The sequence below is a fragment of the Colletotrichum fructicola genome (assembly GCF_000319635.2).
Source record: "Colletotrichum fructicola Nara gc5 chromosome Unknown KSG_Nara_v1_contig01, whole genome shotgun sequence".
NCBI lineage: Eukaryota > Fungi > Ascomycota > Sordariomycetes > Glomerellales > Glomerellaceae > Colletotrichum > Colletotrichum fructicola.
The window spans coordinates 527667-552177 of record NW_027094051.1 but is presented as its reverse complement, the minus strand read 5'-3'; the positions used below and the strand labels follow the sequence as shown (position 1 = coordinate 552177).

Below are 24511 nucleotides of genomic sequence, written 5' to 3'. Positions count from 1 at the left end.
TCCCACCAGTAACCCTGAGAAAACAAACTCGCACTCTACTACCTTCGAATACTTCTACCCGCGGTTTGTTCAGCTCAGATTTGATTCTGCCACTGGCGCAACGCCTCCCGAATGACATCCCATGCGTGCTCTTGAGCGGCTTGTGCGACAGCCACCTCCTTCGGCGGCTTGAATTCTGTCCAGAAAAGTGGCGGATATATCCTGTGATAGTCCGTCGCCGAGTTGACGACTTCCTTCAGCAACATCGCCATGGATTTGTGGTCCTTGAGCAGTTGTGTGATCGAGGGACCGCCTCGGGAAGTCTCTCTTCGAAGGTCTTTACATGGATCTTTCCTGATATACCCAATCATCAGGGCCCCCATCGCCGTCGCAACGGCCGTAGCGTACGATGGCCAAGTAGCCAGCTCAAAGCGATCGCTAACCTTCGCGTCTTGATTGCGTGGGTAGGGAAACTTGGGCGTGACGATGCGCTCGCCCGCAACTTCGGGTAGCCCCGAATAGCCGGTGGACCGAACTCGGACGGGGCAGTGCTACCTGCCTGACTTGATGACATCCCAATCGCTACCGAGATGTCGGTTCCAGGCCACTCCTGGGGACCGGAATACGCGTTCGGCATCGATGCGGAAATGCTAATGCCAGCGGCTGTTGCGCGACTTGCCGCATGTTTGAGTTGCTCATCTGGGGGAGAGAAACCGAAGGATAAGTTAATCAAGTCGACCTTTTGCTTGATAGGGCAGTCTATCGCCTGAAATAGCCGGCTTCAAATACATTAGCCAGATTCAGACGTAACGAAAGTCGTGCACAACTCTCCCTGTTGTCTCACACTTACCTTTACCACATTGCGAGGAGCTCGACCTTTCACAAACACCGCCTCCAGCAGGAACCTTCCCATCACGGACGTTGCTATCACAGACGCGTGCTACGTACAGCTGCATTATAGGCACGAGTCGGTAAGCAGAACAAGGTGAGACACTGCAACATCAAAACCTGTCGGGCAATTGCATTCATCATGAATCTCTGAAAATTGGCAACAGTACATTATCTCATCATTTACTGAGAGGGCAACGAACAGCAGCGGGTGCACACAGCATGCTCTCGTGAAAAACGAAGCTCAGTTAATTCAAAAAGCAAAAGAATTGGGCCCTAACCAGGGATCGAACCTGGGACCTCTCCCAGATGGGGGTTATTAAGCCCTAAGGGAGAATCATACCGCTAGACCATCAGGGCGAAGGACATGATTGGATGTCTGACTGGTGATGTGGAGAGCCCAACTCGAGCTTCAAGTAGCGCACCGGATAGGCCCATCGTTTTTGATTACATTAAGAGAGGCGCAAAGTTGGAGAATGTTTTCCCCTCTTTTCATCAGGAGGCATAGTTGTGATATCACTCATTCAATTGAGAATGTAATTTAATCACGCGCCCTTGCGGTGAAGCAGTCCGATGCTCTTTTAACACCTGTCATCATGACGTCTCAACCTTGGGCGCACACCAATGAACCCCTGCCAGAACCTGCCATAACTATGTAATGTTCCTGAACTCATGGGCGTCTAACGCCGAGTCTTCAGCCATGAGGATCGAAGGGACCGCTCGCCGAGGAACAGAAATAACCTCTACTCAGCACTGACTGTCACTGTCGACTCGCAGCGACTGATGACTCCTCGCCAACGTCGACAAAGCAACCCAGATTGATTACAGAAGGCCCCTCGGTTACTTGCAGCAGTATCTGGCCTTTCTTTGGTCTCCTTCCCTGCTTGCTTGACTTCGGCAGAGGCTTTTGCGGCGGCCTGAGTTTTGTCTTCGATGGAGCCTGCCCACATGCATTAGTCAACTTCACCTGTCCACGACGCAAGCCCGGACACCACCTTACCTAGTTAGCAGTAGTTGTTCTTTCGGGACCAAGAAGCGAATGATACCTCGAGACGACACCCACCGCAGTGGCCATGTCACATGTCTCTTCCTTGAGGTCGGTCATCAAAGCCAGGATGACTATTTGTCCCCCGAGTCGGGCGCTTATGTTGTCCCCGATGTGCTCTGCAAGCTCGAGAATTTGGATGCTTGGAGTATACTTCCCATCTTCGCGGTCGTGGATGGCACCGAGACAGTCGTCAAGCTTGTCGTTGCAAGTGATGACGCCGGCGTCCATGTAAGCTTGGACCTGGCTGCACAAAATATCATAACGTTGAGCCAGATCCAGGCGAGGCAACGTCAGGGGTGCCAGATATGCCAATCTGACTGGCTTGCCGGAGGGGTCAGGGAGGCTGTGGACTGGCAAGTTGCCCGTTCTCGATGTGCAGATAACCACGACGTTTGGGAACGCTGCAAGAGTGTCGAAACCACTCGAGCAGGTGATTTCATGAAATTTGGTGTCGGTCTCTGGGGAGGCTGCGACTCTCCTTGTCCAGCTGTAGCTCTCGATGCTGTCAATCAGGACTATGTGTATGGTTGATCGCGAATGGATAGCCTTCGCTTCAATACTCTTGAAGTTGATGCCTGGCACGGGGGCATGCAGATGGATCGGCCTATCCCGGCGCTAAAGTTGGATGGAGATCTTCTGTGCCATAGCCATGGCCAGATCCGAGTTGTCAGATGCAGTGGGACCAAGGATAAGGATAATGGATTCTGCTGGCTTCGAAGCGGGCGGGGTTGCAACATGCGTCATAGATGCTGGTAAGGTCAGCGCAGGCCAAGTTTTGGAAAGTGCTCAAGACGAGACGCACCGAAGTTCTGTACCCATTGATAAAGCTCCGATCGCAGATGGATGTCTTTGACCGAGCTAGACCATGGTCAGGATCAGCAACTACGAAAGGGATAGAGTCAATAATAATATTCCGAGCGGTAGACAGGGATGTCATACAGTTCCCAGAGACCGTCAAGATTGGAGTTTGGAAGGACGGCGATCTGCTCGTGAACGTATGTTGCTGGCAACTCGGAGCTGAGTTTGTAGGGGTTGAATTTGATGGCAACATCCCGAGCCGAGACTTTGCGTGTTGCTGGGTCGAGGCCTTGGATGTCGACGACTCGCAAGGACTGGAATATGCCCGGAGGCACGTGCTTGTAGACTGACAATGGGTCAGTATGATTTGGGAGGCATTGGCGACTTCTACTCACGAGTGGTGTCCCTCAAATCTGTTTCAAGGGAGATGACGGCATCGTCGTTGAGCTTATCGGGGCTCAATTCGCGTTCCAGGTGTGCAAGAATCTGCTGCCAGCCCTTGTCGGTGTAGTTGTACTGTCAATTAGAGAGTGTGAGTGGCACTATTCACAGGTGGATGGCTAGTTTGCGCATTCAGTGGCAGGTGAACTCACGCCATCGTTAAGTCGGGCCTCGACAAAAGCGGTTCCCTTAGGCCTGGAGACAATGACGAAGTCGTCGGCCCGGCTGCAAGTCACTTGAGCGTCGGCCATGTTGCTCGTATGCCGCGTATTGATGCGATTGAATAGCGCCCGGAAGTATCGTGAATAAGCAACAATTGTAGTAAATGCGAGGGGCAGTGAGGGGCATTGAGGGGCCTCGATGGAGCTGATTAGAAAAAGCCGGAATTTTCGTGGTCATTGGAGAGATGTGAACCGGGGAGTTTTTGGAGGGGTCGACGTGAGTTGTGGGCCGACAAAAGCCGTACGTAGCGCAGGGTAGATGAGGTGCAGGGGGGCAGCAACAGTGAAAATCCTGCGCAGGCATGCACGCAGATAGGCAGGTACGATTGGCAGGTCCTGAATCCAGACCGCCGGTAATTATGGAATGGATTTGAAAAGGCAGGAAGAGGGTGGTGGTGGTGGTGGTGCAGCGGCAGGGAAGGGACGGGCGGGAAGGAGAGCGCTGGGAAGGCAGTGGAGGGGCAGGGACGACCCGGGGAACGGCGGGGGAGGGGCCAGTGAAAAAATAGGCCGGAGCACCTCCCTTTCCACCTTGCAGATATGCAGTTTGCGGCTTGCGATTGGAAGTTTCCGCAGCCAGCCAACGGCAGGTGCGCCCTGCAGCCAATCCAGACCCGTCGATAACAAAGACTTCTTTCCCCGGCCAAGGTAATGGAGATGAACTTTGCTCAACTTTTGGCTGCAGACCAGATCTCTTTGCGCCTCTTTCGGCCAGAGCTGCTGCAGTCGACATTCATTTCATCGACCGAGTTGGAAGCCGCACGAAAGCAAGAGGTTGGCCGACGAGATGACCGCCAACCTTCTCTACGGCCGGGTACCTCTAAGTCAATACCCGTCCCGGGCCGTAGCTTGGCACTCGGGCGGCCTGCAACGCTGTTTCGTCTCGGTCTCATCACTATCGCCATGTTTTATTCGGCCTGCTGCCTGCCCTTCGCTGTTGTTCGCCCTGCAGTGGGATTCATGGCCTTATTCCCGGGCATCGGCGACGATTAAAGTGTGCATCTGCATCCTGCATCCTGCATCCTGCTGTTGACAATCAACCGATTGACGACAACCTCTATCGTTCTCGTCGCTGGGCGTGACGTCGATGTAAGGTCTGGCCCGCAAACGGCTGCAAGGAGAGGGCCTGAATGCGCCAAGTGGCTGGTGACGGTAAAATGCCCCGTCTTTGTCTGCTGCAGCCCATCCTTCCAACGTCAAGCCAGCTCTGAATCGAACCAGCCTCTCGCAAGCCAAACGGACAGGACGACGACGACGACAATGCTCGGGGGAAGCCATGCGCCGCCGGGGACCTCGAAAACATTCGGCGTCAGTGCGTCGGCTTCTGAACGGCTCTGTGGCATCAGAGCACTGAAACCTCCTAACTCTTGGGCCGAAGCAGTTGGCCGTCCCGTCTTGTTCGTCCTGTGCTTCCAAATTCCCAGATTCCCAAATTCCCAAGATGCAGGTTCGTTTTCGACGACTGCCCTGGGCACGAGTCTTTGCAGAGGCAGTGCTGCTTCACGGTGAGATCTTCGGTGTAGGCGACTAATACCGACCTCAGCAGGAGGCCCGACCGTCGACTAGAGCTAGTCATTTTGCTGCAGCCTGTCAGAGGGCTGGGCTTGGCTTCCTCGCGTGTTCGTCAGCCGGGCTTGGGTGAGAAAAGCCATGCTAGATAAGGCATGGTGTCTGGGGTCCAATGCAGCTCTGCGTCTGACGGCATGTGCCTGCCCTGGCGATGGCTTCAACGAGACGTCGCCGTGGCTTCGGACACCCCGGACAAGCAACCGCCGGATTTTCAAGGTACAACTCTGACCATACTGATTTTCAAGGCATTCCATAATGTCTGTGGGCTTCTTTTCACAGGTCATACTGGCCTTCGAGGATTTAGGGCATCGGAAGCAGCGCGCTATGAGCGCAATGTCGCTCACACGAACCGCAGCATCTCGATTTAGAGCTTCGCAGCGTTGGTGGCCCGAGTGCTGGAGCTTGCACCAATGGAGGAGGCGAGTGTCCTGGTTTTCACGTGCTTGCTGTGGCGGCGGTGTGGCCGTTGACGAAAGTTACGTAATCAGCTACTTCATCTCGGGCTGCATCATCACGTCACAGGTTCAGATGAAGTGGAGACCTTCCTTCGCGTGCCTGAAGCTCCAGCTTCGGTTTCAACCAACCACCTGCATCACCAGATTCCACCGACGACCGCTTGGCGATTCGACAGCTGCATCTACACCGCCAACACTGACGGAACATCAACCACCTTGACCGAACCCTCACTATGTACGCGAGATGGACGCGCTGATAAACAACTCGACAGACAAGTGCGGCGGGAAGGATGCCACAGAGGCTCTCCAGCCGAGCAGCCGTGCCATCATTGTCCAGTTAGCCCTCTCTCTCATCCTCGGCGTCTCGGCTTTCGTCGCATTCTGCATTCTTCGTCCGCGATGGCCGACTCTCTACGCCGCGCGCAAGCGCCGACTCGACCCCAAGATTGGCTTGCCCACGCTTCCGAATACCTTGCTCGGATGGATTCCCGGCCTGTATCGTGTGACGGAGGAGCAGGTTCTCGCCTCCGCGGGGCTTGATGCATTTGTTGTAGGTGGACGAGCTACTTGAGAGGAACACATTCAACTAAGCTGACAATGGTAGTTCCTGTCTTTCTTCAGGATGGCCATTCGCATCCTGGCCATCATGACATTCCTCGCCCTCGTCATCCTGCTGCCGATCAACCTCCACTACAAACCAGGCGATCTCAAGCTCGACAACGCGAGTGCCGCCATGTTCGAATGGATGACCACGGGCTCTTACCGCGTCCCCATCGGCGACGCGAACATTTACGACGAAGATGGCAAGATCCCGAAGGAAGATCCAGACAGAAGCTATCTTTGGGCATGGTTAGTATTCGTTTATGTCTTTTCAGGGCTCACGCTGTACATCCTGAACAAAGAGACTTTCCGTGTGATCCATATCCGCCAAGAGTACCTCGGAACCCAGTCAACCGTCACAGACAGGACGTTCCGTCTGTCAGGAATTCCCCAGAACATGCGATCCGAGGACAAGATCAAGCACCTGATCGAGAAGCTCCAAATCGGTCGTGTTGAGAGTGTTAACCTGGTTCGCGACTGGAGGGAGATTGACTCTTTGACCGAGCAACGAGCACAAATTCTGGCGAAACTGGAGGAATCTTGGAGCGTCTTTCTTGGAAAGCAGGCTGCTCTGCCCAAATCCGTACAACGTCTGCGTGACCCAGAGGCAGAGCCTTCTGTTCTGGAGCCACGTCAGGATGAGATTGACGAGGAGGCCGGTGAAAATGGACGGCTATTGGGGCATGGCGAAATCCACCCAGAGTATGTGGAGCGGGAACGCCCAAAGATTCGCCTGTGGTACGGCTTTCTCAAGCTCCAGAGCCGCCAGACGGACGCCATCGACTACTACGAGGAGAAGCTCAGACGGCTCGATGAGAAGATCTACGAGGCCAGGCAGAAGGAATACGCGCCGAGCGATCAAGCATTCGTCACAATGGACAGTATTGCGGCCTGCCAGATGGCGATCCAAGCCCGCATCGATCCCCGACCCGGACAGTTCCTGACGAAACCCGCACCAGCGCCTTCAGACATCATGTGGGCCAACACATACGCACCTCGAGGTGTACGAAGGCTGCGATCGTGGACCGTTACCATCTTCGTGGCCGCGCTGTCTATCCTGTGGATCGCCGTGCTGGCTGCTATTGCAGGTCTTTTGAGCGTCTGCAACTTCCAGCAATGGTTCCCTTCTGTGGTCGACTTTTTGAAGAAATTCCCGACCATCAAGGAGTTGATCGAGACGTCCTTGACGACAGTGCTCGTCTCGTTGCTCAACGTGGCCGTGCCCTACCTGTACGATTATCTGTCGTACCAGCAAGGCATGATCTCCAAAGGCGACGTCGAGTTGTCCATCATTTCGAAGAACTTCTTCTTCACGTTCGTCAACGTCTTCCTCGTCTTTGCCGTCTCAGGAACTGCGCTCAGTGTCTTTAAGATCTTCCAGGACTTTCAGGATTCATGGGGCAACACGACGAAGCTGGCACGATTGATTGGTTCCCGGATCGAGGCCCTGGGTCTGTTCTACGCCAACTTCATCATGCTTCAAGGCCTTGGCCTGTTTCCCTTTAGACTCCTGGAGGTGGGCAGCGTCTTCCTCTATCCGATCTACCGAATGGGAGCAAAGACGCCAAGAGACTTTGCCGAGATCATGCAACCGCCAGTGTTCAGCTACGGCTTCTATCTCCCGACGGCGCTGCTTGTGTTTATGCTGTGCCAAATCTACAGCACGTTGCCGTTTGGTGCTCTCATCTTGCCGATGGGAATGATTTACTTTACGTTTGGGTACTTCACGTACAAGTATCAACTTCTGTACGCCATGGACCAGCCGCAGCATGCGACGGGTGCGGCGTGGAGGACGATCTCTTATCGCATCGTGCTTGGCCTAGTCGTGGCGGAGATCATTCTGTCCAGTGTCATGGCGCTACAGACAGGTTTTGCCCAGTCGGTGTTGGTCTTGCCTCTGGTCATCTTCACGATTTGGTACAGCTTCTACTTCCGACGCCGATTCGAGCCCCTAACCCGCTTCATCTCGCTCCGAAGCATTCGAGCAGAGATCGACGCTGAGGACTCTGCCATTCTCGACGAGGACTTTGAAGGGCCGAGACCTTCGCAGGGCCTGCTTAGAAGAGGAAGCACGATTGATGAGGACAAGGAGAAGGGAATGAAGTTCATTAACCCCAGCTTGACCTCGCGGTATGTACCCGCGGCCCCATTTCTGACTCGCTCTAACGTGTCATAGTCTTGATCGACCGTGGATCTATCAGGATCCGCCTCCGGCCGACGATTCGGGAGACGAGAGCGAGAGCGCAGGGGATACGGAGAGGCCCAATGCTCCGGCGAACACGGCCTCGGCTGCGTCGGATAGTTCAATGAGCCTAGGTGATACGCACATCTGGCGCCAACAAGCCGACAGCAGCAACCGATGATGGCTTTTTGACGAGATGTGCACCAGCTGTAGATAATAGTCTCAGTCGATATGGGTTCATGACTGGAGTAATGAATGGCGGTGGATAGCGGGGACAACAGGACTATACCACATGGGAGTTTGGAGTGCCTTGCGTTTGAATGACTTATGAGGAATTAGTAAGAGACCATGAAATCGAACCGTCACCAGGACTTGATCTTGTCAGTTCGTACATCTGTGGCATTCTGCTGCGTTCCCACTCGAGTCAGATGTGACGATGTCATTTTACCGGGGCTTCCCCTGAAAATCCAGGGCGTGGCTGCTGCCAGCCCATGGTGACAGGCGCAGCCCAGCGCCCGTTTGGGTTAGCGAGCTGTCCAGAGCTCCAGAAGGAAGGAGAGGCATGGCGGGGTAGCTCTTGGGATCAGGCCACTGCGCCGTAGGACAAGCTTAAAAAGCGCGGCAGGTCCCCCCGCAGAACACTAGGTGTCCACGTCATTCAGCACATTTTTGGTCCCTGGACGCCGGAAAGAGCAATTGGACGTGAATCGCGCCAAGCTGGTTGAGGTATCGCAGGCAGGAACAGCCTGCAGAATGCGGAAGGCGGCCAACTTCCAGCCAAGAATGGCACCCGAAAAGAACGCGCAGGCGCGGGGGAGCTGATGTCTTGGCTGCTACTTGTGCTGCCTCAAAATTACCTCGACCTGCTCTTCTCCCCGACGACGTCGTTTGCCATCTTCACTTCCGACCTCCATCCTCTCGTCTTCCGACAATATCCTCGAGCAAAGACAGCTAGCCTTATTCAATCATTTCGCCAAGAAGCATCACTTAGCTCAATCTCCCGTCCACCGACTTCCTCAACCGCCGCCATGAAGCTCGCCGTCTTCAGCGCCAAGGCCTACGACAAGAAATACCTGTCCGCCGAGCACGAGGCCAAGAAGAAGACCCTCGCCGAACACTCCCCTTCCGACTTTGAGGTTGTCTACCACGACTTCTCCCTCTCCCCCGAGACGGTCTCTCTCGTCAAGGACATCGACGCCGTCTGCGTTTTCGTCAACGATGTCCTCTCCGCCGACGTCCTCGAGGACCTCCACAAGACAGGAGTGAAGGCCGTCCTGCTTCGCTGCGCAGGCTTCAACAACGTCGACCTCAAGGCTGCCGAGAAGCTCGGAATCTTCGTCGCCAACGTTCCCTCCTACTCCCCCGAGGCCGTCGCCGAGTTCGCCGTCTCCCTCCTGCAGACGCTCAACCGCCGCACCCACCGCGCCTACAACCGCACCCGCGAGGGCAACTTCAACCTCGACGGCCTGCTCGGCAAGACGGTCCACGGCAAGACGGTCGGCATCATCGGCACCGGCCGGATCGGCGTCTCCATGGCCCGCATCATGAAGGGCTTCGGCTGCACCCTCTACGCCTTCGACCCCTACGAGTCCGACGCCTTCAAGGAGCTCGGCGAGTACCTGCCCCTCGAGGAGCTGCTGCCCAAGTGCGACTTCATCAGCCTGCACTGCCCCCTCATGGAGAAGACGAAGCACATCATCAACGAGAAGACGCTCAAGATGATGAAGCCCGGCTCCATGCTCGTCAACACCTCCCGCGGGGGCCTGATTGACACTAAGGCCGTCACCCACGCCCTCAAGAGTAAGCATCTCGGGGGCCTCGCGCTCGACGTGTACGAGGGCGAGGGCGACCTCTTCTACAACGACCACTCGGGACATATCATCGACGACGACGTGCTGACGCGCCTGATGACGTTCCCTAACGTCTTGATCTGCGGCCACCAGGGCTTCTTCACCGAGGAGGCGCTGCAGGAGATTTCCGAGTGCACGTTCCGAAACCTCGAGGACTTTTTGCGGGGACGCAAATGCGACAATTCGCTAGTCAAGGAAGAGTTTCTCCTGTCGCGCAGAGACTCCCTGCCGGTGCGCATTATCTAGGCTGCTGCTGGACGTTGTCGGAAAACTTAGGTTGATGGATACCCTACTTGTTGGCTGGTTATGGGTAGATACGGATCACGACTTATGAATATACGATTCCCTACACTCTGTTGCTCGGTGTCTCGACGACGGTGATTTTTGATTTTGGTTTATTGAAGATTATGCCTACGGCATCGCCGTCCATGTCTAATGCGTCTATGATTCAATATGCCGGCCAGCTCCTGATACTCCTTCCCTTTTCACTTCCCAATGACGCCGAGTGAACCAACCCAAAAACAAATGCAGTCCCCTGCAGCTACACGTCTCCTCCCCAATAGCTTCGTAGCAGCCAACACCACCATTCCGACGCACGATATTACCACCACTCAACGTCTCGTCACACCAGATCTTTACGCAGGCTCAAAAGTCCTCGTGGGCTCTAGCGCGTTCGTAGGCGCCTTGGCCTTCTCCACATCGCTGCTGCTCCCACTCGCAGCCGCCTCGTCCTCGTCGTCACCAGAGTAAGCGTACTTGCTGCGCTGTCTGATTCGTGCACCGTACACCCAGAAGAGGAAGGGGATCGCGCAGCACGCGAGGCCGATGAAGGCCAGCAGCGTGGAGGCCCACTGGTCGCCGAGGCGGTCGTACATCTGCTCGGTAAACAGCACGACACCCGCGCCCCAGAAGGAGCGGATGCAGGTCTTGGCGGCGAGCGCGGAGGCGGCCTGGTGCTGGTACGAGTCGACGAGGTAGTTGTTGGCGGAGTTGTAGAGGAAGATGAAGCCGAAGCCGACGGGGAAGCCGCCGAAGGCGGGGCCGGCCCAGTGCAGGTCCGCGTAGGAGGTCCAGGCGAAGATGAAGAGGCCCATGGGGATGAACCAGCAGGAGAGCATCATGGGCACGAGGCGGGCCTCGGCGGGGGGGTGGCCGTTGTGCTTTGCCACGAGGGTGAGGTAGTGCTTGTTGACCCAGGGGGAGCAGGCGGCGGAGAGGAGGACGCCGACGGCGAGGGGGATGAACATGAGCCCGGTGGAGGAGGCGGAGTAGCCCTTGCGCTTCTGGTAGATGATGGGGAAGGCGACGAAGAACATGTAGAGCAGGCCGTAGAGGACGGACATGTAGATTGAGATGAGGAAGACGATGAGCTCGCGGAAGAGGAGCTGGAAGGGGCGGATGAGGAAGATGCCGAGGCGCTCGGAGAGGGGCCGCATGTCGATGTCCTGCTCGGTGACGTGGGAGGGGTCGGCGGTGGACTTGCGGAGCTTGGCGGCGCGGCGGGCGAGGATGGTGGGCGCGTAGGTTTCCGGGACGGTGAAGGTGATGAGGACCCAGACGACGAAGGCGAGGATTAGCTGGATCCAGTAGAGCCAGCGCCAGCCTGCTGCGTCGGAGAGGAAGCCGCCTACGAGGGGACCGACTGGGGTTTGTTAGTGGGAGAGTGGAAGAGGGGAGGGAGGATGGGGGGGCTTACTGGCTGGGCCGATGAAGGGGGCGGCGGAGAAGGCTGCCATGGGGACGCCGCGCTCCTCGTTCCTCCAGAGGTCTGCGAGGGTGCCGCCGACGAGCGTCATGGGCGCGGAGAAGGCGATGCCGTCGATGGCGCGGCAGACGATGAGGGTGCCGAGGTTCTTGGCCACCGCACAGGGGATAATGAAGATCACAGCGATGAGCAGCGTCGAGCCGTAGATGACCTGGCGGCCGTAGATTTCCGAGAGGGGCGCGAAGGCCATGGGGCCGACACCAAAACCAATAACGAACACGGTGATGCTGACGAGGGCGGCCTCCTCGGAGACGTGGAACTCCTCCGCGACGCCGGCGATGTCGGCCGTGATGACGGACGAGCAGAAGGCGACGACGAAGCACGTCAGTGCGACGACCATGGTGCAGTACCACTTGTACGCCTTGGACCAGTTCTTGGGGTTCTCCTTGTCGCCGGGCGTGAAGGTGACGAGCTTGTAGTTGCTCGCGGGCCCGCCGGAGGCGTCGCCGGCGGCGGGGGGCCCGGGGATCTGGCCGTCATTTGTCTCGACGCGGTACTCGTCCAGGTTGGCATTTGGCGAGAGGGTGCGGTAGGGCAGGTTGACGTCGAGGGCCGGGTCGATCGTCTCTTTCGTCTGCACCGGGTGGAGGATGTTGGAGGCGATGGAGGCGCGGCGATTGGTGTTGCTCGCGTTTGAAGGCGTACGCTTGTGGGTGTTTGTGTTGTTGGTGATGGAGGCGTACTGCGGGCTTTCCGAGGAGGAAGAGCCCGGCGGTAGGGTGTTTGACGATGTTCGTGATGTGTTCTCCATCTTGGAGGCTTAAGTGGTAAACGATGTATTCAGAACTAGTAAACAAAAAGAAGTCCCGTGTGGGAAGAGTCACGAAAAGAGGAACAGTAGTGAAAGACGATTGCAGGGTGATGGCCCAGACTGTTACTTAAGCTCAAGGAGCAAAGACTTCTTCTCTTCCACTTCCACGGGGGGCACACCATGTATTTATATCCTCGCCCACTAGGACGAAAAGTCGAGTCACGAAGGGATACTTATCTCCTGGTATTGCTCCTGGCGACAGGGCCTGGGATCCGGTCGCAATTCGGTCTATGGGTGGGCATCGGCGCGGCATTCGGGGTACCCACCAGCTGGGCGGGGCCCGCTTTTCCCGTCCGATGGTGCAATCTCTTTGGCAGACACAAGTCTTTGGTGTGCCGGTTCCCAGGTTTCTTGGAGGCGTGTGTTTACTTTGCCTGACGCCTCCTGATGAGAAAAATGAATAGGCATCCCTGTATGGGCCTGGAAGCAGTTGTGTGATGGCCCGTGAACCGTTCATGTGGGATTTGGATACGTACACACGTCAGGTTTTGACGATGGTGATTCCCCACTGATGTCAACCTTGTCACATTGCCGCCGTCTGCTTGGATCGCTGCGAGAACGGAGGTTGAGCAGTGCAGCCTGTGGTCGTCCAACGGGAGAGGTGGATGCAGCAGCATCTCGTCACTGGCATTTGGCAGAGTGTGAGAGGTCGAGATAGACGGTCGTGGGTGCGATTGTCATCTCTGCAGCTGCAGGTGCAGGAATCTTGTGTCAGCCGCGGGCAGGGGAGAGGGGTGCGGAAAGGGAGAAAAGGGGACGGAATTGCGAAGGACGCCTGCAACAACGAATACGTACCGGAAAACGTGTCGGGCACGTTTGACACGAACCTCCGTCCTTGCTTTTCTTTCCTTCGGATGCGACGCAGACGAGGCTATTCCGAGGTTGGCAAAGGGCGAGTTTCCTCTTTGGCCCGTTTCTGAAAAGCTTCGTTTTTTCGAGTCGCTAGAGCTCAGTCCAATCGCGTCGTTTCCCACGGCCGATGCAATGCGTGCGCATGGATCTAGACAACTTTGATCTTTGTGTGGCCATTGGCAGGCTGCCCGACTTGTCCCGTTTTACGCGACCGTCTTGGCGCGTTCTTTTTCGTGAGTCTTGCGGCTCTGTCCGGTATTTGTGGTAGAGTCTAGGCAATCCAGGTCGAGGGACGGGTCTGGGAATAAGAGGGAATGACTCTGGACGGGCCTAGCGCCGTGGCGCCGTGCTTGGTTGGACGGGGGTCCCGGGTGATTGGGGGCATGTTCCCTCTCAGGGCTGAGCAGGGGGAGAAATCTCGGGATGAGTTCGGGTTGTCGTCATGGTTTCTTGACCATTTGCTGAGTTTTTCCTTGCGACGATTCCCCATTTCTCTCGAACATTTGCTCGAGCCAAGTGATCAACATGGAGTGTCTCCTGTTTTCTCCCTTCTCGAAGCCGCTGGCTGATCTTCCGTCCGAACTTGAGAAGTCTATTCCGGTTCACGTTTGGGGACGAAGAAGCTGGCTGGGATGCCGCTGTCATCCTCGGTTGGCCGTTTGGCAGAGCAAAGAGCAGCCCCCTTTCGTCCGGGACGCACAGATCGCAGGAGCCGGTAAAGATGGGATCCACCCGAGAGCGGAGACCCGGGTACGGAGGGGTCCACCCCGGCCGCCACAGAGATTTCGTTTCCCTGCTTCTTTGCACACAAACTTTTCGTCGTCTCGTGGCATCTTCCGTCTCCTAGGGCGACGCCATTTCGCGGGCGTTGGTCATCTTTGATTATTCCCATGCCAAGGACGATTGACGCCAAACGCTAGCGGGCAATGTGGACAAGAGTGTCGAGGATTGTGAGCGGACGGTGCACGAAGATTCGGTAAGTGGAGACGGAGCAAAAAGGTTTTTTGATTGCATCGTGGTTTGTGATTATTCCCGGCGGAGCCAAGTGGGGATCTGACTGAGTCCGGCTACCGTTATCAGCGAGCCTGGAGCTCGGTGTTTGGCTGCTGAGCGTGTTGGGCGTGTGTGCTGCTAAGGACCTTGCAGCACGAAACATTGGTACGGCACGCCCACTGCATATCCCTTCTCTCACGAGATAACCAAGAGGTTAATAAGAGGGGATTGAACTAATCAGGGGATTTGGTTTTGGAACAGGTCCGATATCGCTTGAGGCCGCCTGCAAACTGTCAGTTGCCTGGATAAGATCGTGTGTGGATAAAGGGACTATCGCGTCCTTCAAGGGGCTCGATGACAGAGCATCTTACGATAACAGGGGTCAAGAACGCACTCTGAGAGATGAGCCAAGATGGCGGGAGTTTGTCGGGATGGTAATAAGCGGAGGGGGGAGTGCATCCAGCGGGAGAGACGAAGCAGGTGAAGGGCTTGCGTGTGGATAGCGTGGGATGGCGAGCGTTGGTGCTTCCAAACTCGGAGGGTTACGCGGGCTTGGGTTCTCGTGGTTGATGCCCAATACCCAGACCGTTGTCGCGGATATCGATGATCCAAGGGTTTGGTGGTCATGGGTGCTTTCGATTCGGAAGGCTGTTGACTATCGCTGCCCTGCTGCAGGCAGCGGGTGTTGGTGGAGCGAGCGCCGTGTCTAAAAGTCGGAGCTCGCGACTTGCGGTACCCGCGTCTCCGCGCCTCGTGGTCGGCGGTGGTGGTGCCGTTGCGGTGCCGCTAGCACGCTGAAATCTAAAAGAGTTTATCTTGCTAACCACGCCCAGGCGGGATGACGAGGGATTGCTCTTGGCTCTATCACCTTTTGAGAATGTCAGCCAGTCACGTTCGACCTTTGCGCCAACGCCAAGCAGTATCGAGGAGAGGGAGGCGGCTTACCGCATGCCAGATCAACCGGGGTGCCTTCGACGAGCCGACAATCGCCTGAATCGTTCACCTTGATCGCCTCGGACCGGCCGGACCGCTGGCACACCACCGATGGCGAGGACAGGGCCGCGCATGGACAGTTGAGACGGCGCGGCTCGCCATGAAGTCTTTACCGACATCGAAGTACCGCGGCGCGATACCGCACGTGTGCTTTTGATGGTCGCGGTGAGGTTCCAATTTGGGGTAGCCTGCGAGTTACCCTGTACACTGGAGACTGCCGGACCGGACCCACAACGGATAGAAGGGCGTTCTCTGCCTGCGATCTTTGACCACTTTCGCTGTAAAGCTCAAGTGGTGGAAGTAGATTGAAGCGCGTCGACGTCGATGGTTGTGTTTGGGTTGTTGAGGGGAAAGTCCAACGCCGCTTTCCCGTCTGGGAATGTTCGCGAAGTTCTGTCAGCAAATGGCAGGAGCGGAGCCCGAAACGGAAGGCTCGCGACCACCAAAAACAGTCCGCGACCGATCACTTTGAACTAAAGAAGGAATTAATGTCTGCTGGAATCTTATTGGACATGGAGAACCGCATGTCACGGCAAACCTCTTCAACTTCGGCCGAAAGGTCCACCTTTTCGGCGTGAGAAGTCCAGAGTCGGGGTACCTCCGCCCGGGTCCTTGCGGACATCTTGCACTCCCGTTCCTGCATTATTATTGACTGCACAAATCCCACAGCGCGGTAGATCTTTGAAAAATGTGTCATGTCTGCAGCTCAAGAACTTGTGACGTTGTGATGCTCCGATTAGCCTAACAAGCAGCATCGACAAAGTCACTCATGGAGTACTTGAGACCAGCTTGGTCGCCCAACTTGTCAATCCTCGGTTATGCTAGTTGAGAACAGGGGCGGTGATGGCAGGAAGTAAAATGATTCCTCGAGACCTCCGGCCCGACGCACCCCACGCGCCCGTCACCGCACCAGCTGCTCCAGAGCCGTGGTCACCGTCGTTATCGTCGTCATCGCTGTCGGCGTCTTCATCTTCCTCGTCGTCCGCGAACGGGTTCTTGAGTCTTCACCCCTCATCATACAGCTACAAAGTAAAATCCCCAGCCAGCTTTCATTTCTCAAGTTGGCATCCTATGCAGCCACCACGCACAGCAAACCTGAAGCGAGAATGTTTAGGTGTAAGTTTGCAATTTTGAACCTGACTGAAGAACCATCTTAAATCTAGCTTAACCACGCATTACCAACCGCAGACGTGTCTGATTTCAAGTGTCAGCTGTCATTCAGCATCTCAGGCACAACTAATGTATCCATACGTTGCGCTCTTATTACAAGCTTCTCAACGACTAAGCGTGCATCCAAAGTCCTTGTTGCAGGTGTTTAGACACTTCTTGAAGTTGGCATCGCTTCCTTTACTGCGAAAGCAATCGTCGCGGCAGGAGATGCACTGCAAGATATCTCACTAGTCATAGTAATCATCGTGAAAACAGTGAGATGGGTTACGTACCACAGTGTTCTGCTGACGCTCGACAACGGCAGGGGTTGCAACGACGATTCCTGCGAAGAGGACCACTAGCAAGGTAGAGAACTGCATTTTGTGATATTGCGATAGCGTCGGTCAACGACGGCTACTGTAGCCCGGTATAAGTGAGTAATAGATGAAAGGGAGGGATGGTTTGATAGAGTGGGTGACAAGACGTGTTAGAGGACGATTGAAGTTTCGAGAGGATGAAGCGCAAGTGAATCCTTTTAAGTACTCAATTCAAGGTGAAAGGTCCATTAGCAATCACTTATTGTCGGAGTTTGGCTGTCAAGAAGTGGCCGGATATCCTGCATCAGCGGGCGCGCCGCCTCAGGCCGGTAGGATCTCAAACAGCCAAGACATGACATGGGAATTTGAATCTGACTCATGGAAGAAACTCGCTTTCACATTCTAGCGCTCAAGACTGTCGAGACGAACCCTTCCGTCGGCTGTCCTTGATGGGCCGGCCCTCTGGGATACTGATTGGATCATTACACAGTAAGTGGCGGTATCGATCAACAGTCTTTCGTCGGATTGGAAAATCACAGATTGATCGCTAGTAACCTTTGCAGACAGACTGCCGCAGCCCGGGCAGATAAATGAATGCTGTCCATGTGTGCTGAGACAAAAGCCTGCTTGCTATTTCTGTGGTCGGTATTTTCCTGCTGCTTTTGGCTCAGAATATCCGAGGGGCAGGGCTGTGATAAACCTTAACATTGCCGTGGCCTTACCTACAGCAACCAGTACATTGACAGGAGTTTGGTCTCAGACCGTTATATGGCTCGACCATCTTCTTTAACCCGTAAGTCAGACAAGGATTCTCATTGCGATTGCCGCGGAGCTGTGAATATCACCAACAAGTCGGGGAGCAAAACGAGGCGCGGTGTGACATGCGACAAGGAAAGCTGGACGCAACTTTTGGCCGGAAACCTCAGCTCTTAGCAGTGTGGCGAACCGCTACTACGGATGTTCAACCTGAATCCTGCTGTTTATGGAAATCATCAAACTCGCCCCACAAGAGATGAGCTTGCAATGTGGCATTGAAGCAGCAGGTGTACCGAACCGATGATCTAGGTGAGAGTACTTAATGCCATAAGTGCCGCTGGTAAGGACCTCCAGCGAGATTGTCACAACTTTCACTGTTGTCATCAGTATCTCGTTGGCGCGTTGCCTTTTTGCCAAACTCCAATCTCTGACTTTCTGTTCCGCCATAGGGTCATTGCAGTCAGCTAGTTAGTTATCTACACCATCTCGTATGTGAGTCTTCTCATACCTGCTTCGTGTGGTGGATGTATCTGACCCTGACTTGCTACAGTAATGGCTCGGGCGCATTTTCTGCTGGCGGCTCTCTATGCCGCGGAGGTGCACACTGCAGCAGGTGCAACCCTCTGCCGTGTCCAGTTTGAAGACCCCGCCAGCGGATCGTCGTTTGGGGGTTGCTCCCAGGCTCCTGGTGGTGGCGGCGTGCTGATTTCAGATCAGCGGAGTGTTAGCTACGAGGTGGGCAGCTCGTCTGAGCTTACTATCACCAATGTACCTGAGGGAGTGACGGGTACGGCCTTCGTTGTTCAGTCTTGCAAGTGAGAATTCAAACGTGCATTGCAGGCTAGCTGTCTGTAGACAAGAGACTGCTCATGTCATTCGTGAAGTTTGCAACGGTTTAGACAAGGTGACATATGGCATATCTGGTGTCTGGTCGACTACAAGGTCAATCAGCAGGCCATAGAGAAGTTCACCTTCGCTTTGGGACTCGGTACGTAGATAAGATCAGCCAGTTTATGCAGATGTCAGATACGGATGCTGATGAGCTGGGGGTACCGCTCCCTGGCGTTTTCGCAATCAACGAGGGATGCGGACGAGTTGCGTGCGCTGAAGCGTCTCGCGGGCAAACAGTGCATTCGACGCTTGGAAACTCAGAAGCTATTAAGGAACAGGGAGAGGGGTCCATTGAGGTTGCAATTCGTGATTCTGCGGCTATCCACCGCTACCTCCATAATGCATATTTGCAGCACCACAGCCATCGAGGTCGGTTAGCTCAGTTGGTTAGAGCGTGGTACTAATACGATATCCATCGTGTTGAGTAATGCCAAGGTCGGGAGTTCAAGCCTCCCACTGATCATTTTTTGCCTTTTTACCAAATTTCCCACACTGGTTCATTGGTTTCCATCTTTTGCCTCCTCTGTGTGTAGTGGCTCTGCACTTTCGGCGTTCACGGCCTTGACGGCAACAGCTCGGCCCCGTGTTCAGGAACGAAAAGTGGGCCATGCGGCCCGGCGCAGTACTTGCTCTTTCCCCAAGTCACCCACCAGTGGGCCATCTTGGCAGGCAAGTATGTCCTTCCTTTGTAGGTCTACCTACTTCGTTCGCGCTGGCAATTTGTCTTGAGTTTTGTGTCTCCTTCTTTCTGCGGCGGCTTTTGGCAGCTCGACTTTGACGCCATCTTTCATGCCACTTTCATTCCCACCTCGTTCGACATCATCCTCCAACTGACACCACAACGTTGGTCGACTGCATCATCCTTTTAGACTTCGAAGCGGACGGAGGGTTCAAATTCTATTCCACGTCCAACAACATTCGTTCTGACATACCACATCCGTCATGACTTCTCCCATCATTCATTACCTCACCACCGCGGATGGCGAGCTACCTGAGCTGCTAGATTTCGAATGCGGCGACACCCGCACCACTGCGACGGCCGAAACACCACCCATGCAACTTCCCGTCGAGATACTGCACCAAATCTACCTTTACCTACATCCCTGCGACTTCAACTCCGCGAGACATACCTGTCGCTCCTGGTTCACGTTAAGCCTCAACAGATCCATCCTCGTTCAGATGCTCAAAAGGGGCGGCTGGTGGTCAAGTGTCGAAGACATTCTCGGTCTCAGCCTCTTTTCTCAACGAAAACAATATGTCAATGAAATATGGACAATGTCGAAATGGCTATCGAGGGAATGCACTCTCTGCTGCCAGTACTCCAGCGAGCAGCCCGCTTTTGTGGAGGTAGGCCAAACGCTGTTTTCGGATTTTCGAGAGGGTACAGGTGCATATAAACTCAGCACCAGTGTGTGTGGTCGGTTCTTGATGGCCAGCCACAACAAAACACTCGACATCTACGAGCTGGATCACCGATGTGAGCCTTGTCGCTCCCGCTGGGCACAGTCGGCCTTAGCGGACAGCTCCCGCCCCAGAGGCCTACCTAGGCCCGTGGCGAGGATCTTGTGTCCTGCGAACATCATCGCTTGCGCAATGGATGCCAGCCTCGGAAGACAAACTGTTGGTATTCTCATCGAAGAACAGGTTGGTCTGGTCTGTGATCTATCTTCCCACAAAAGATCTGACTGGGAGACTACTTCATCCCAGGCTCCGTTAGGCCACTCAGACAACGACGCGGAACCTTCATACATAAACCCAGATGGGGATTGCGTCTGCCAACAATGGCACGCGTGGCGCGAACCGCCAATCCTACGAAGGGTCTATTACAGCGTCGGTGGCGCTGATAATCAGCCCCGTTCCGTTGCCATGTGTCCACATCGCGAGTGTGTAGCATTCGGCTGTGCGTCTGCGGTTGAGCTTCACTAGGTTGACGAGCCAACTGGCCAAGACCTCGCTCGACGCTTCCCTCTGTCCACAGAAAGTGACTTTCTGTACTTCCTTCCGCCCACCTCCGAAGCATCTGGAGTTGATACGTCGCTGTGGCTCCGGCTCATCAGCTCAGCCACCGCTGTAGGTCCTGCGACACATCCCATTTACGACGCGTTCGCAAGGTTCAAACACTTTGGTGAAACAGCCGTTGTCTATAGCCTCAAAACAACGGCTGCCGGGCCAAGGACGTCAATTACCAGTATTCACACAGTCACCGAGCAACTTGCCAATCCACTCACTTCTACTGCTCCACGTCAAAGTCCCGGGCTCGGAGAACAAAACCTTCAATCATGGTCCGGTTCGGCTGAGTCATGGGTCAACACGCATGCTGTTCCTCTGAGTGATGGCTCACACGTTCTTTTTACGGACCCTGGAACCGAAACGCTATGTTTGGGCGCAGACGCACCAAGAGGTTCCACCGCGCGATTCCAACGGAAGGCACAGTTCAGACCACCTGTCGGCGCCACCTCAAGTGCCCCTACTGTGTACGCCGCGAGTACCGACCTCAGGCATGGCGTGCGTGTTGTTGCTGTGTTTCCCACAACACATACGGCTGAAGAAAGCTTACAGGAAGTCGAAAAACAACTTGTTGTCTGCTACACCATACCGCCAGACGTGTTCCGTGATATTAGATTCTATGGCACGCTGGAAGACCTCGACGGAGCAGTGGCACAGTGGAGATGGTGGTGGCCAAAGCCGTCGATTCTTTCCTTCGTCGCTGCGCACAATACCGCACAACCGACAGCGAGCTCTCATGACAGCTTTTGCTTCCCAATCGATGTTCCTAGTCAACATGTGGACGTCTGCACGGATATCATAGCTCTAGCGGTGGATTCCGGTCCCGACATGCTTATCTGGGCCTTCAGTGCCGAAGGCTTGGGGCGATGCTGGGCTCTCAATACCGGGAGGCAACCACGGATGACACGAGCTTCAACACAAGCAGATGGTAGCTTGCGTGAGATTGACTGCGACGGAGACGTCTTGATGCCGGACGTCGACGACTATGCTTAGCGGGTTGACAAAACTGCATCTGCATCCGCGGCAGAGATTTTAACCAGAGTCGCTACTGCCTGCTCCGCACGACCCTCTACGAACCGACCGTTAGGGAAGAGATTCTGCCGATTTCCAAGAGAGAAAGAGCAGGAGATGGCGTGTCCTGGAATCCATGTTCAGTTTGCAGAAGACGCTTTGGGAGTCACACGGGTGGCATTGAGCCACGTTGAGGCTTGCCTTGGGTAATGGAGAGAACACCGGAGAACTGTGTCTGAGTATCCACATAGGTATGCATCGTTAATAGCATTCATAGCCAGGACCAAATCGTATAGTACTCTTGACCTACCTGAGAAACTTCTTTCACAACGAAGCTTCTATACAATTCGATTCTAGTATCCTTCCGGCTGTAACATCTGTCTATGTCTGTCGTCTATACACCCCGGCTATCGTGTAATCCTTCTTCGGACCGTTCACCGTATATCCAATATTCCACTCCTTCAGATTCACACTCTGGAACGTGAAGTCATAGTTCACATTATAGAAATCATCAATGCAGAGGTGCCCAGCCTGCGCCTTCCATCCCTTCGCATCCTCTCCCTTGGGCGGCAAAAATTCGATCTCGTGGAAGAGATAATCCGCCCTCTTCGCATCGTCCGTCTTGACGAACCACACACTAATGCAATCCTTCTTCTCGTCGTACCGCCACACGTACCGCCGCGTAGCCCTAAACACCAGCCCGTTATCGGCGCGGAACTCCCCGTCTTCGATGTAGAGGTACTCCGTCGCCAATCCTTCATCCTCAGGGTCCTCTCCCGGCGCAGAGCCCGACACGCACTTGAGCCCGTTGGCGGTCTTATCGCGCAGCAGGAACTGCGCGGTGCCGCTGAAGTGGCCGCTGGGGTGCGTTGGCAGGCGGCTTGTGAGGGAGCGCTCGAGGGACCATGTGCCCAGCAAACTGCGGAAGACGGCCTTGGCGACGAAGCGCGGGGTGGTCAGCCCCGCGACGGCAGTGTCGTGCGTCTGCGCCAGCGAGGCGGCGGCTTCGGCCTCGGCCTCGGGGGAGGCGAGCGGGGAGAGGTAGCGCGCCGGGGTGAGGATATCCATTGGCTTGTTGTTGTGCGGCAGCTCAGGGGTCGCCGGGGTCGGGGCCGGGGAGATGGGGATGGAGAGGGCGGCGGCGAACTCCTGCATGAGGTAGGCGTAGTCGCCCATGGGAAACTGGGAGCAGCGCGGGTCGTCGCGGAGGGAGACGGTGCGCCAGTCGGAGGCGTCGTCGAGGAGGGCGTTTGAGAGCGCGGGAGGAGGGGCGGGGGAGGAGGTCCAGAGGGCGGCGAGGAGGCGGGCTTGCATTTCCATGACGCCCCAGTACGGGGAGCGGTAGAAGCCGACGAAGCCGAGGGTGGGCAGGTCTTTGAGGTGAGTGCCGTGAAAGGAGAGGGCGAGGGGGAGGGAAGGGTGGTCTGGGGAGTGTTTGAGGGTCTCGAGGACGGGGGCGGGGAGGAAGGAGAGGCAGGGGGAGGGGTCGAAGCCGGTTGCGAGGATGACGGCGGCGATGTTCTCGACGGGTGAAGTTGTGGTTGTGGCGGTGGTGTTGGCGAGGGAGGTGAGTTTGCCGTTGGAGACTGTGATGAGGCCGGAGCGGACGAACTCCATGTAGTTTTCTGAGACGGCGAGGTAGGCTGGCTCGGAGTGGTGGGAGGGCGTGACGGCGACGGAGGGGGAGAAAGAGGACTGGTCCTGGCCGAGGGAGGTGGTGTAGATTGTGTGCGTTGTCTTTGCGGCCTCGGGGGTGATGTGGCCTTGGCTGTTTTGGAGGGGATGAGGGCGGTTGTTGAGGTTGTAAGATGGGAAGTCCAGGGGCAGGAAGGGGGCTGCTGGAGAGCCAGGCTGGAACGTGTCAGTTGAGAGAGATATGAGCGTGAGGGGAGGCGGGGTACCTTTGGAGTCGTGTACAGCGGGAAGACCCAGGTGGGCCGCTGGACGAGGTGATGAACCGAGAGCTTGTCTGCGTTCGGGACCGGGACCGGGTCGGGCGCGTTCACCGCAGCGGAGAGATGTGTCGCGATGGTGCCGGAGATCTCGACGCCGGACATCTGGCCGCCGACGACCAAGATCTTACCGCCGTCTTTGACTCCATCAGGGAAGAGAGATTGCAGATCGCGGTACTTGCTGCTGTGAATGACGGGAACATCCGTCTTCCCCGCAACGTCCGGAACGATGGGCTTGCCAAAGAAGCCAGAGCTGACGAGAAGGTAGTCGAACACGCTGGTCTCCTCGCCGCCGGCGTCGGACTTGACGGTAACTTTCCACGTGCCGTCGCTCGCGAGGTCCGTCTTGACGACACGGTGGCCAAGCTTCACGTCGGCGCCCTTGTAGCGGTCCAGATAGCGCTCTAGGTAGCGGCCGATCTGCCAGGCGCGGGGGAACTCGGGCTCTTCGGGGTTCCAGGCGAGGTCGCTGAACTGGACGGTGTGACGGCTCTGGTTGGCGACCATGAGCGGGTGGACAAGGCCGGAGGCATCATCGCGGCGAGTGGGCCAAAGGCCGCCGATGCGGGACTGGGCGTCGTAGATTGTGACGGTGAAGGCGCCGGCGGGGGTGTTGTGGAGGAGCGTCTTTGCGGCGACGAGACCGGAGGGGCCGGCGCCTGACGGAGCATGTTAGAGTGCCGGACTGGGCCGGGGCACGGAAGGGGACGGGGATTTCGGGGGGTATGTACCGACGATGCACACGCGCTTGGCCATTGCTTGAGATGGCAGGGGTTGTTGAGGTGGTGGGATGAAAGGTGGGATGAGGAGTGAGTACCCCTCACTTTTGAGAGATATCCCTGTCGGCAGATGCAGGCGAGAGTGAGACGGGTAGGTTGAGGGTTAATATTGTCTGTTGAAATTCATCATCACAGGAAGTGATAGTGAGTTAGATGCTCATCGGCATTGAACCAGGGACGAAGTTCTCACGTCAGATGAGTCCG

At 55.9% G+C, this 24511-nt stretch overlaps 6 protein-coding genes across 6 annotated transcripts; 2 read left to right on the top strand and 4 right to left on the bottom strand.

Moving 5' to 3' along the window:
- Window positions 1-1707: 1707 nt before the first annotated feature.
- CGGC5_v000167 (uncharacterized protein) lies at window positions 1708-2734 on the bottom strand (the record flags this gene model as incomplete). Its single annotated transcript, XM_032026465.1, has 5 exons — window positions 1708-1807; window positions 1868-1957; window positions 2067-2430; window positions 2651-2664; window positions 2718-2734. 5 exons carry the CDS (start codon window positions 2732-2734, stop codon window positions 1708-1710), a joined length of 585 nt encoding a protein of 194 aa, XP_031877073.1.
- A 56-nt stretch (window positions 2735-2790) lies between these two features.
- Window positions 2791-3405, bottom strand: CGGC5_v000166 (uncharacterized protein; the record flags this gene model as incomplete). The annotated part of the gene is made up of 4 exons (XM_032026463.1): window positions 2791-2797; window positions 2855-3059; window positions 3109-3229; window positions 3307-3405. The coding sequence occupies 4 exons, from the start codon at window positions 3403-3405 to the stop codon at window positions 2791-2793; spliced, it is 432 nt and encodes a 143-aa protein (XP_031877037.1).
- Window positions 3406-5643: 2238 nt separating this feature from the next.
- On the top strand, window positions 5644-8362 carry CSC1 (Calcium permeable stress-gated cation channel 1; the record flags this gene model as incomplete). Its single annotated transcript, XM_032026462.1, has 3 exons — window positions 5644-5949; window positions 6004-8129; window positions 8176-8362. The coding sequence occupies 3 exons, from the start codon at window positions 5644-5646 to the stop codon at window positions 8360-8362; spliced, it is 2619 nt and encodes an 872-aa protein (XP_031877036.1).
- Window positions 8363-9209: 847 nt separating this feature from the next.
- ldhA (D-lactate dehydrogenase) lies at window positions 9210-10277 on the top strand (the record flags this gene model as incomplete). The annotated part of the gene is made up of 1 exon (XM_032026461.1): window positions 9210-10277. One exon carries the CDS (start codon window positions 9210-9212, stop codon window positions 10275-10277), a length of 1068 nt encoding a protein of 355 aa, XP_031877043.1.
- A 389-nt stretch (window positions 10278-10666) lies between these two features.
- On the bottom strand, window positions 10667-12547 carry CGGC5_v000163 (putative MFS-type transporter; the record flags this gene model as incomplete). Its single annotated transcript, XM_032026460.2, has 2 exons — window positions 10667-11673; window positions 11728-12547. 2 exons carry the CDS (start codon window positions 12545-12547, stop codon window positions 10667-10669), a joined length of 1827 nt encoding a protein of 608 aa, XP_031877042.1.
- Window positions 12548-21957: 9410 nt separating this feature from the next.
- Window positions 21958-24284, bottom strand: FMO1 (putative flavin-containing monooxygenase 1; the record flags this gene model as incomplete). Its single annotated transcript, XM_032026457.1, has 3 exons — window positions 21958-23427; window positions 23478-24187; window positions 24260-24284. 3 exons carry the CDS (start codon window positions 24282-24284, stop codon window positions 21958-21960), a joined length of 2205 nt encoding a protein of 734 aa, XP_031877039.1.
- Window positions 24285-24511: the final 227 nt, after the last annotated feature.